At 36.2% G+C, this 13,617-nt stretch overlaps 1 protein-coding gene across 1 annotated transcript in view; it reads right to left on the reverse strand.

The window, feature by feature from the left end:
- Nucleotides 1-13,617, reverse strand: part of CAPZA1 (capping actin protein of muscle Z-line subunit alpha 1) — a 44,272-nt gene that overhangs the window by 18,086 nt on the left and 12,569 nt on the right. The window contains exon 2 of the mRNA XM_061410799.1: nucleotides 2,942-3,005. Within this exon, the coding sequence (XP_061266783.1) occupies nucleotides 2,942-3,005 (64 nt within the window). The remainder of the gene's footprint in view (nucleotides 1-2,941; nucleotides 3,006-13,617) is intronic.

Below are 13,617 nucleotides of genomic sequence, written 5' to 3' on the forward strand. Positions count from 1 at the left end.
TTGGGAAGATCTCCTGGAGAAGGAAATGGCAACCCACTCCAGTATTCTTGCCTGGAAAATCCCATGGACAGAGGAGCTTGGTTGGCTACTGTCCATGGGGTCGCAAAAAGTCGGACACGACTGAGTGACTTCACTATGTATGTATAATATATATTTGAAATTCTAAAAATGTACATACACAAACAGATGTTAACAATGTTCTCAGATTTGCATAGATTTGTGATATAATAATCCAACAATAAATTCTCATGGAGTTTGATTACAGCAAACAAAAAACATGGTTTATAGAAAGTTAAAGTTAGGACTGATCATTTATATCTAAAGAATCCTTTTAAAATAGATTAATTGTAGGCTTTTCTGTAACAGACCAAAAGAGCTGGGCACAATTCAGTCAGTGGCAGAGAAATTGCTGAACATATTTTCCTCGGAGCATCTAATGCAGGGCCTACAATCTTTTCAAAAAGCTGTGTATCAAGAGTCCAGTCACTTCTCCTTTGGAAGAGGAGGGTCCTTGTTACTAAGAAACTACCAAGAATTAACTCCAAGTGTGTGTGTGTGTGTTTTCAGTTGCTCAGTCATATTCGACTCTTTGAGAAAACATGCACTATAGTCCGCCAAGAGAGAAGGCTAACTATAAGGCAAAGGCAATTGACTCTTAGAGCTTTTGAAAGAAGGGGCTGGCAGAGGTCAATGTGTAGCATTCCAATAAAAACCAGCTGTCATGTCATAAGTAGCTTGCCAATTCTTAATCTAATGCTTTGGTATCAATTATTCTCACAATAGTCCTATAAAGTACATTTAATTGTCAGAAATAAAACAAGGTACTTATTTTATAAAGGCCACTAATTTTTAAGTCAAGAATTTATCTGAGCTAATCAGTTAAAGTTCAAGTTGCAGGAGAATTTCTAAAAGCTCTGTTGTTGAAAATTTACACTTGGACAATATGGAAGACAGACTAGGCAAAGAAAGGCTGCATTTGTTTTCCTTGTTAGTGCTCAAATATTCAAAACAAGTCATAAAGAAGAAAGTCTTGATTTACTTCTTTTGTGTTATTTTACTCCTTGTAAATAACATTCAGATTTCTCTTAGTTGTTTTTCCTCTGCATCATTAATTTTACCAGTGGAGATTATTGATTGTTCCACAATTTGTGGAGATCTGAGCCAGGTGCAAATGAACATCATACAGTTCCCCGAACTAAGGAGGTAACCTTTTAATGTAAAAGTAGAATTTCAAAATAAATGTTTGCTAAACTGAACCAAGATGCACAAAGATTATGATTTTACTTAAGGGGAATTTTAAGATGAATCAGTTTACAACTTAAAATGAGATTATGATGATTGACATTAACACAGTTATAATGCCTCATTTACATTTTTTATTCTGTAAGCTGTGTTACGACAGTAAATAGTATGGAAGGTTGTAAATATACTGGAATGCTGCTGCTGCTGCTGCTGCTGCTAAGTCGCTTCAGTCGTGTCCGACTCTGTGCGACCCCATAGACGGCAGCCCACCAGGCTCCCCCATCCCTGGGATTCTCCAGGCAAGAACACTGGAGTGGGTTGCCATTTCCTTCTCCAAAATATACTGGAATAGTGGTTCTCAAATTGGCTGTGACTCAGAATCACCTGAAGGACCTAATAAAGCAGATTACCCATTCCAACCCAGATCTAACCAATCTTAGGAGGATGACAACACTGCTGCTGCTAAGTCACTTCAGTCGTGTCCGACTATGTGATCCCATAGACGGCAGCCACCAGGCTCCCCCGTCCCTGGGATTCTCCAGGCAAGAACACTGGAGTGGGTTGCCATTTCCTTCTCCAATGCATGAAAGTGAAAAGTGAAAGTGAAGTCGCTCAGTTGTGTCTGACTCTTAGCAACCCCATGGACTGCAGCCCACCAGGCTCCTCCATCCATGGGATTTTCCAGGCAAAGTACTGGAGTGGGGTGCCATTGCCTTCTCTGATGACAACACTGGAATCTGTATATTTAACAAGCTTCCCGGATACAGTCAGTTCAGCCCCAATGGCTCTAAAAATTGTCCTACACTATGGCACTTCTTGAGTAAAAGCACCGAAGAGATTTAAGCTATGATCTATAATGATAGATATAAAACTATGAAATTTAATAGTTTATATTATAAAATTAATGATAATGGTAAAATTAATGATGCAGAGGAAAAACAACTAAGAGAAATATAAATGTTATTTACAAGGAGTAAAATAACACAAAAGAAGTAAATCAAAACTTTCTTCCTTATGACTTGTTTTGAATATTTGAGCACTAACAAGGAAAACAAATGCAGCCTTTCTTTGCCTAATCTGTCTTCCATATTGACCAAGTATAAATTTTCAATTGGAGAAGGCAATGGCACCCCAATCCAGTACTCTTGCCTGGAAAGTCCCATGGATGGAGGAGCCTGGCAGGCTGCAGTCCATGGGGTCGCTAAGAGTCGGACACAACTGAGCGACTTCACTTTCACTTTTCACTTTCGTGCATTGGAGAAGGAAATGGCAACCCACTCCAGTGTTCTTGCCTGGAGAATCCCAGGGACGGGGGAGCCTGGTGGGCTGCCGTCTATGGGGTCGCACAGAGTCGGACACGACTGAAGCGACTTAGCAGCAGCAGCATGAAATTTAATATTGTTTCTACCTTGATCAATACTGAACTACTTTAAATCTTTTTCACATAAGATAGGTATCCTAATATACTGGGGTCTTAAGAGCATGCTTTTGATGCAGACCTGGGTTTAAATCCCTGCTCTGACACTTACCAGCTGGGTGACAGGGTGATATTGGATAAGTTATTTTAACCTCTTTGAATTGTGATTTCCTTAGCTATAGCTATAATGTTGTAAGGATTAAGAGAGACAGCAAACACTCAATAAGTGCTTATAAGTGATTAAAGAGGGTCTGAAACAACTAAGTACTAATCTTTACTCACCATTGAATACTTCATTGAATTCCCCTGGCGGTGCATGAGTGATAAATTTAGCAGCTATGCGTACCTAAAGACAAATAAAAGTTACAGTAAAAGAATTATGAAGAGTAGCATATAAGATGGAAAGGAATTAACAGACAACAAAATTTTTATCACATCCCTTGAAATATAATTTCCTGTTTAAATCCTACTGGTTAGCAGCCTTCAGATTCTCCTTTCACAAGACATCTCAAAGTGTTTATTATCCATACAGATTTGTTCTAATTTGGGGATATACATGCTGCTTTACTTCTGAATTTTTCTTTTTAAAAAGCTGAAAAATCAATTTTGGTCAAAATATACTATAGTCACGAAAATAGAAAGCTACAATCCTATTTCATTTATAAACCCTTAAGCAAAACTAAATAAAACATTAGCAAATTGGTTTTATACCAATTTATGTTTATGGTGTTTATCCCAATAAAAGGAATCAATATAACTTACAAATTAAAGAAGCAAAACCCTGTGATCATCTTACCTCATGCTGGAAAAAACAAAATTCAATACCCGTTCAAATATCATAATACAACAACATAACTACTAGTTTTTAGTAGGAATAGAATAAACTTACTTAACTTTATAAAGGGCTATCTACCAAAATTCTATAGCATACTCAATAATGATGAAACGTAAGCAGTGTCACTAATTTCAAAAGCAAGACAAAGATGATTCTTGTCACCTAAACTATTCAACACTATACTAAACGTCCTAAAGAATGCTGTGGAAAATATTTATTCTATTATTCATTTTAAATCTCTCTCATGCCCACTACTGCCAATCTGTTACTGGGACTCTGATTAGAGATGGATGCTGAAATGTTAGGATCTAACCTGAGTATCTTAATTTTTTCTCCTATGTTTTATCTTTTCCATCATTTTATGCCTTGTGTAGGGAGAATTCCTCAGCTGCCTTTGTCACCTCATTAGCATGCTCTTCAGTTGTGCCCATTTTGCTATTCAATTCTATTTTAACTTCCAAGACTTATATTTTGTGTGTGTGTGTGTGTGCACGCGCGTGCAATAATATAATCTCTTGTGTCTCCTTGGGGATATTAATTATACTTAAAGTCTTGTTCTATGGACTGTTTCCTAAGAATTTAGATATACTGTTGATTTTTGTACTTCTCTTTCATGGTACTGTTGCTTCTCTTTGAATTTATTTTAGTTTGCCTGTTCTGCTTAGCTGTAGTTTATCTCCTTGATTGTAGGGGAGGGAAATAGTAGACTTGCTGTTGAGAATGTGTGAGCAGATTATCTTCTGAGTGAGCATCCTATGGTCACAGGCTACCTGGGGCACTGCCCTGACTCTATGCTCCCAAAGCTCATTCCCAATGCTATATTCTGAGGGCTAATGCTATTGCCTGCAGCTTAGCCCAAGTGGGAATGAGAGAAGGAGTCATGTGGTCCAGAAAGCTTAGAGAACAATTCCGCAACTAATCCACTCCAAGGTTGTTCTGAGTTCTTCCCATCTTTCTCCTTAAATTGACGTCCTCCAGAAAAGCCCCTACTTCCACAACAGTTTTCTTCTTCAATGTGTTTTGGGTTTCCTCTGATCTTATTTTTTTTCATGTTTTTGAACCATTTCACTTTTTATCAAGAACTGCTTAAGGACCTCTCTGGTGGTCTAGTGGTTAAGAATCTGCCTGACAATGTAGGGAACAAGGGTTCAACCCCTGGTCCTGGAAGATTCCACATGCCACAGGGCAACTAAGCCTATGCACCACAACTACTGAGCCTGTGCCCTAGAGTCTGTGGTTTGCATTAAGAGAAGTCACTGCAATGTGAAGCCTGCACACTGCAATTGGAGAGTAGCCCCCCTACCCTGCTTACTGAAATTAGAGAAATCCTGCTTGCAGCAACGAAGATCCAGCACAGCCAAATAAACAAAAATTTAAAAATAATATGAATAAAAAAATAACGCTGTATTTTTTTAAATTGCTAAAAAAACCAAACTTTGGTCCACTGATGACACGCTTACTAATTTAAACTATTACTAATTTATGTCTCTTCCCATTTCCTTTTTTCCCTACATTTTCATTTCAAAAGTTTTGTCATAAAAGGTAAGGTAAAACCATGTAGTTCATCTGCTATATAAATCAACCTCTCATCTCTTAACAAGTAAATGTTGTTTGAGAATCTTAACAAGGAATGTAAGATCCTATATAATAGAAAGAAAACCATCCAACAATCTGCAGTAACATTTAGTGATACCTATGTATGTGTAAGTGTGTGTGTAATAATGATGTTAGCAATGAAATAGGACTGACCGCAAAGGCTCTCTCATATAATTGTAACACATTATGAGGCTACTAAAAATTCCCTAATATCTCATGTGATGAATAGAAAGCTGATCCAACTTACTGACAAGGGGCAAAGAGGAACATGTATACCTAACAATAAACTGAGCTCTACTTTCCAGTTAGGCATGCTCTGTTGATTTCTTCCATTTCCTTCAAACAACTTTAAGTTCCTGTTGACTAAAATAAAATTAAAGTTATGAAAGTCAAACCATTCTTAGGGCAGAGAAAAAAAGACACTAAAGTCTTTGGAAAATAAAGCTGGGGTTGAGAATTTGAAAAAGACGGAAATAGTTTACAACTTTAGCATCCCTAGGTTTATACGGAAGATCTTATATGACTTTGCTCTTATTCTAAAAAAAGTAAAAGAAAAGCTGCTCTATAACTAAACTTATTTGTTCAGGCAAGAAAGGCTGACTGATTCATGCAGCAAGGCAGAATGAAAACTCTGGATTCTAATGACTGGATCTGTTGGTCCATTAACTAACTAGATTTGTGATTCTGGAAACTTTGCTAACTTTTTTTGGTTCTGAATTTCCTCATAATAATCCAACTCCTAAAAGAGATTAGGAGAGCTGCAGAACTTCTCTGAGCTATAAAACTCTCTGTATCTTTAAGACCTAGAAGACAAACTTGTATATTGACCACCTGGAAGCAGGGTTGAGGAATCCGTAACACAAACACCTTAAGATATTCTTATGCACGCACGTACAGTTTCAGAACTCTGATGTTGCAGGGTAATTGTAGATACCCTCCGATGAAAACTGGTGGAGATTAAGACAAAACACTCCATAAAGCTTTTATATTAACTAAGCAACAACAATAAAAAGATAGAGTTTCTAATAAGGAAGAAGTGTTTCTCAACTCATGAGAATTACACTATACAGGACTAACAGTTCTAATATGGATTTCCAATTGTGTATATGTGCTTTGCAAGTGCACTTAATCATATTACTGTACTTGTTAACTGTTGTTATCAATCACTTATTTAAGAAATTAGCAAACCTATTTTGAAAAGCAAACCCATTTTTTTAGCCTATTTGTGGTAAGTCTGTTGAGCAGCTATGGTCTTTCTGTCAAGGTGCATTTCCCATAATACTTAATTAAGAAACTCCCCTCAGTCAAGAAAAATTAAGTGCGTGCAGTTCAAAAATATATTCATATACTACCCCAAAAGCAACTTCCCTTAAAAGAATAAAGCTACAGCTATATTTTACATATTACTTATTAATGTTTGAATACATAAAAGTAGAAGTTACCAAACTGAAAATTCACATTACTCATATTTCTGAAATTACCTACAAATTTTCAAAAGTTACAAAATTTGATGGAAATGCCATAACTGAAAAAGTGATTTGGATAATGGAGAAACTGACAGTGCATGTAAAAAAGCAGCAGTTTATCCATTCAACAAACATTTACTGAAGAGCCAGGAAGAATCAGTAAATAAAGATTAAATACCAAATAAGACACTGCCGCTGTCCTCAAGGGATCTGTTACCTAGATAGTAATATACCAAGCATTAAAAGGCACAGTGGAGCACAAAGGAAGATGCTGTCAATTCTACATATGTATTTAAGGAGGGCTTGGGGTGACTTTCAAAGGCAATGATGTTTCAGCTGGATTGGAGGATGAGTAGATACCAAGGTGAGCATCCCATGCAGAGGGAACAGTAGGTACAAACTAAGACAACATAGCTCGACAAACTGAATGGAGATATTTAAAAGATATGCATAATGTAAAACAACACTATTTTTTCCCACAGATTCTTTGTGCATTTTCAAAAATAAAAATTTAAGAAATACATATGTATACTAATCATTTATGTCAAAATGCAATAAATTTTTATTATCATTATGATAAAAATGAGTTGCTTGAAAAACTCCTTTTAAAAAAAGAAAAAGAAAAAAGAAAAACTCCTTTTAAGTTATAATATCTAATACAATACATATCAGGGCTTCCCTAGTGGCCCAGTAGTAAAAAATCTGCCTGAAATGCAGGAGACGTGGCAGATGCAGCTTGGATCCTTGGGTCGGGAAGATCCCCTGGAGGAAGGCATGGCAATCCACTACAGTATTCTCACCTGGAGAATCCCACGGACAAATGAGCCAGTGGGCTACAGTCCATAGCCCACTGGACTATAGGCGTCACAAAGAGTCAGACACTACTGAAGTGACTGAGCACATATACACAATACTCAGAAGCCACATAAATAAAAATTCAATTTCATTGCATGGGGCAGGGTTTGATTCCTGGTCAGGGAAGTAAGATCTGACATGCCACACAGTGCAGTCAAATACAAACCCACCCCCCCAAAAAAAAAGAAACAACCAAAACCCCCTCAATTTCTATGTACACACTAAATAGAAAAGATAAATGCACCTCTATATTCGCTCCAGCATTATTTACAACAGCCAAGATATGGAAATAATCTAAATGAATGGATAAAGAAGTGATGTGGAGTATGTGTATACACATATAAACACAATGGAATATTTGACTTATGGACATGGGGAGAGGGGAGGAGAGGGTGAGATGTATGGAGAGAGTAACATGGAAACTTACCGTATGTAAAATAGATAGCCAATGGGAATTTGCTCTATGTCTCAGGAAACTCAAACAGGGGCTCTGTATCTACCTAGAGGGGTGGGATGGGGCAGAAGATGGGAGGGAGGTTCAAAAAGGAGGGGACATATGTATACCCATGGCTGATTCATGTTGAGGTTTGACAGAAGACAACAAAATTTTGTAAAGCAATTATCCTTCAATTAAAAAAAAAAATTACCAGGACTAAGTGCCACAAAGCAATTGCTCAAGTCATTAAAAAGCTCTGGTACTCTGAACAAACATATAAGACGTAAGCCAAAATGATATACTACTTGGGGAAAAAAAAAGAATGAAAATCTGCCATTTGCAACATGAATGGACATAGAGGGTATTATGCTAAGTGAAGTAAGTCATAAAAAGACAAATACTATATAATTTTACTTACATGTGGAATCTAAAAAACAATCAGAATAATGGAGACAGAGAACAAAAAGGCAGTTGCCAGAAGGGAGAGGTTTGTGTGGAGGAAAGAAATAAGTAAGGGAAATTAAGAGGTACAATCTTTAGTTGCAAAATAAATTAAGTAACTGGTATGAAACGTACAGTGTAGGGAATAATAGTCAATAACTATGTAGCATCTTTGTCACACACCTTAACTGACTTACTGGGGTAATTATTTTGAAATGTATAGAAATATCAAATCACTATGCTGTATAACAGGAACTAACATAGTGTTATAGGTCAATTATACTTCAAAAACAAACTCACAGAAAAAGAATTTAGGGGTGGGGAGAGATAGTCAAAAGGTACAAATTTCCTGTTAACAAGATAAGTAAGTACTAGGGATGTAATGTATAAGATAATACATATACTTAACTGCTGTATTTTATATATGAAAGCTGTTAAAGAGAATAGGTCCTAAGAGTTCTCATCATAGGCAAACTTTTTAAAAAACTATTTCTTTACTTTTGTATCTGTCAGATGATGGATATTCACAAAACTTACTATAATAATCATTTCATGATGTATATGAGTCAAATCATACACTGTACACCTTAAACTTTAGTGCTGTATGTCAATTATATCTCAGTAACACTGGGGGAACAACAACTTGATTTCTAAGAGTATAAATGAGTTCTGAAAGCAAAAACGTTTGAGAAGTGTTCTGTTGATAACATGAGTTGATTACTTACCATGCTGTTGAGTGAAAGGGTTGCAAAATGTTGCTTTCCTATCTTTTTTTTGAAGTATATATATTTACATAAATGTATGGCTACTAACTTCTAACTTGGACCACCTCTGACAGTAGTATTACAAAAGTTTTTTTTCTTCCAATTTTAAGCTCATTTCTACGTTCCAAAAATCACATGCTAGAAATTATTTGTATGAAAAATAATTTTTTAAAAAGCAAAAAGGGCATGCCAACATTTCCTTTTATTTATTATTGTATAAATAATTTTAAAAAATTATCTGAGAATATCAAGAACAGGAGAAATGTCCAGTTAAAGAAAACAAAACATCTCCTAATTTTTAAACTAAAGTGGGGAGACTTGAAGATATATATATACTATGATAAATGAGGTACCATTTCACACCAGTCAGAATGGCTGTGATCCAAAAGTCTACAAGCAATAAATGCTGGAGAGGGTGTGGAGAAAAGGGAACTCTCTTACACTGTTGGTGGGAATGCAAACTAGTACAGCCACTACGGAGAACAGTGTGGAGATTCCTTAAAAAACTGGAAATAGAACTGCCTTATGATCCAGCAATCCCACTCCTGGGCATACACACTGAGGAAACCAGAAGGGAAAGAGACACGTGTACCCCAACGTTCATCGCAGCACTGTTGATAATAGCCAGGACATGGAAGCAACCTGGATGTCCATCAGCAGATGAATGGATAAGAAAGCTGTGGTACATATACACAATGGAGTATTACTCAGCCATTGAAAAGAATACATTTGAATCAGTTCTAATGAGATGGATGAAACTGGAACCTATTATACAGAGTGAAGTAAGCCAGAAAGAAAAACACCAATACAGTATACTAACGCATATATATGGAATTTAGAAAGATGGTAACAATAACCCTGTGTACGAGACAGCAAAAGAGACACTGATGTATAGATCAGTCTTATGGACTCTGTGGGAGAAGGAGAGGGTGGGGAGATTTGGGTGAATGGCATTGAAACATGTATAATATCATGTATGAAACGAGTCGCCAGTCCAGGTTCGATGCACGATACTGGATGCTTGGGGCTGATGCACTGGGACCACCCAGAGGGAGGGTATGGGGAGGGAGGAGGGAGGAGGGTTCAGGATGGGGAACACAGGTATACCTGTGGCGGATTCATTTCGGTATTTGGCAAAACTAATACAATATTGTAAAGTTTAAAAATAAAATAAAATTTAAAAAATAAATAAATAAAAAAGAGATAAATGCAAAAAAAAAAGATATATATACTATGATAAGGTGAAGTTTTAAATGAGCAGTTAAAAGAAATGTAGTTATCATTAGATGCCAACATGGGGGTCCTATCACTGTCATTGTAAACGACTCCCTTTTTTTATTTCTGGAAGTTAGCAAATAAGACAGATTACAGTCAACTCTCTATGGGTTCAGCATATAAGGATTGAAAATATTTTGGGGAAAAAAATTCCAGAAAGTTCCAAAAGTCAAAGCTTGAATCTGCTACACACTAGTAACTATTTACATAGTATTTATATTATATTAGACATTACAAGTAATCTAGAGATGATTTAAAATATATGGCAGGATGTAAGTTATATACAAATCCTACACCATTTCAGATAAAGAACTTGAGCATTCTTGTATTCTGTAATCTATGGGGGTCCTTGAACCAATCCCCCTACATGAGATGACCATACTCAGTATTAGATAAACATCTGACAGTCTTTGAAGACGGCTTTTAAGTGTTGAGCTGTTCTGTCAATATATAAATGTCAATACTATAAAAACTATTTATGTCAATACTATAAAAACACCTTGAAGGAATAGATGTAACATAAGTAGTAATGATACATTCATATTATCACTGTAAAATCTAAAGTGTGCTCCATGGGTCTCGTTTACAATTGGCTCACCCCCTCTCATTCTTCTACTGTTTAGTTCCTAGACCTACAGCTACACTCCCACCTTAGGACTATTGCAGTTTTTATTTCTTTTGCCAGAAATGCTTTTCTATCAGAGTTCACTTCCGTCTTCATTCAAATATCACCCACTAAAGTACCCTTCTCTGACTTCCTGACTTCTATAAATTACCTACTGGACCCTCCATACCCTTCATAATTCTTGCCCCTTTACTTGCTTTAAATTCCTTCAAAGAACTTACCACTGAACATATGGTTATTGTTCAAGACCTCCAAAAGAATTCCAAGAACGTAGAGCAGAGGTCTGCTAAGTGCTAAAGGGCCAGACAATAAATGTTTCAGAGCGGTGTGGACCACATGATCTCTTTCCCAACTGTAAACTAAATGAGCCCATGTTCCAATAAGACTTTTTAACTGAGGTACAACTGACAAATAGCTATAAAATAACTAAAGGGTACGATGTGAATGTTTTTGATATATATATGTATACACACACACACACAGACACACACATCTATAGTGTGAAAGGTTTACCCCTACTGAGTTAACTAACATTATTTTAGATACTGCAATTTGTATTTCATGTAATTTTCACATCATGAAATATTCTTTTGTTTTTTTTCCCCTAGGCCTTAATGGGCAAGATTTGCCAAATCTTGGCATAGACCATAAAAATTTGTTGTTTGTTCATTACTGTAAACCTAGGACTAAGACCTGGCACACACAAAGAATGTAAATTAATGAATACTATTTTATTGTTTACAAAACTCTTTCATAACCTCTCTTTTGATCTTAAAATAGTTTGTTAATATAGGCAGAGAAGAGACTATTATCTCCATTGTAAATGAAGGAACAGGTTCAGAAGTTCCTTGTCCAAGGTCACATACTTAACAAAGGGGCGGCAATGCACTAGACAATCGACTATATTATGCAATACTATAATACATAATTTGCAATACTATACATAATTTGCAATACTATGCAATACTATAATACTATAATTTTAATACAGGTATTAAAATTCAGGAGAATTTATATAGTAAGATCTCGTGGGTTTGCCTAGTCCTTTCAGAATTTCTTTAAACCAAGAATTGAGACAAAACTTTGCATGTCAAAGTTGCAGTTGTCACAAAGTTGGGAGGGATAAACAGAATGATAAACAACTTTAAAAGTCCAAATTTTATCATCCAGTCTCAAAACTGAGTCAAAACTAACAAGATGAAATTTAAGAGAGAGAAACAAAATCATGGGAACAAGCAGAAGGAGAAAGAGAAATGGCAGAGTGGCTGGTAATTGCAAAAATATTTTTGCTGCAATACAGATGAGGGATGGGACCTCCCTATGGTCCAGTGGTTAAGAATGTGCCTGCCAATGCAGGGGACATGGGTTTGATCTCTGGTCCAGGAAGATCCCACATGCCATGGAGCAACTAAGCCTATGCACCATAACTACTGAGCCTGTGTTCTAAAGCCCAGGAACAGCAATTATTGAGCACATGCGCTGCAACTACTGGAGCCCATGCGTAGAGCCTGTGCTCTGTGACAAGAGAAGCCACGGCAATGAGAAGCCTGTGCACTACAACTAGAGTAGCCCCCACTCACCACAACTAGAGAAAAGCCCATGCAGCAACGAAGACCCAGCACAGACAAAAATAAGTAAATACAAATTTTTAAAAAGTCCTTGTTTCATAAAGTAAGTTTCACTGTACATAACATTCATATGATAGTATCTGCAGTAAAGTGTGTATTTTAAAGGGGGAGAAGCTCAAGTCTCATATACAATTCCATCCCTTTATATATTTAAAGATTATAATAATGTTAATTCCATGGAATGCATTGTATTGTATTTCTAACCCAAACAGGGGGAATTTAAAGTCTGTAAGTATCAATCAAAGTTTTCTTATATTTCAGTTTCTTCTCTTTTCCTATCATCTTACTTTTCCAAAAAGGCGAATAAAGCAAAACACTCAATCCTTGCAAGATTCAAAATTTCATTTTTTTATTGCTAATATTTGTACTGAAGTTTAACCATCAAACCAAGAAGGTAATATATCCTATTGTTTCCCAGAAGCTGCTAGTTTTAATTTTAGTAAGAAACTTTAGAAAATTATTAGAAAAATAAATTTATGAAATTTTTATAAAACTCCCATTTTTAGTTTACTAATCTTTTTTTCCCTTGGGTGTGCCATACAGTTTGTGGGACCTTAGTTCCCTGACCAGGGATTGCACCCAAACCCTCAGTAGTAAAAGCAGACTCCTAACCACTGGACTGCTGGGGAATTCCCCTAAATAATTTTTTAATAACAGACCCCAAATATTTCAACATTACATCTATTCATAACCACCTTTTAAAATAATTTCCTTAACAAAAGAATTTCAAGTTGAATATTTAACAACTGTCAACGTTGGGAAAGTAATTCCAGACAGGCAGTGAAGAAATTTTTCACTAGATAATATCCATATTCCAGTTACCCACAAGGCCGAGGTCAGTTTATACTGCCCAAGTTTTGTATACTTCAGGAATGAAATCACTGCCAGCGAGTAACCTTTGTCTCCTTCATTAGTCTATTAAGTGTATTAACGACTTTGTTTCTGGGCCTTTACTCACACTATCCTCGTGCCTCTCTTTTCATCTCTGTCTAAATCAGTCCTACTTTTTAAAGCTGGGCCATCTGTTTCTTTCAAAG

Source organism: Bos javanicus, chromosome 3, assembly GCF_032452875.1.
Source record: "Bos javanicus breed banteng chromosome 3, ARS-OSU_banteng_1.0, whole genome shotgun sequence".
Lineage (NCBI taxonomy): Eukaryota > Metazoa > Chordata > Mammalia > Artiodactyla > Bovidae > Bos > Bos javanicus.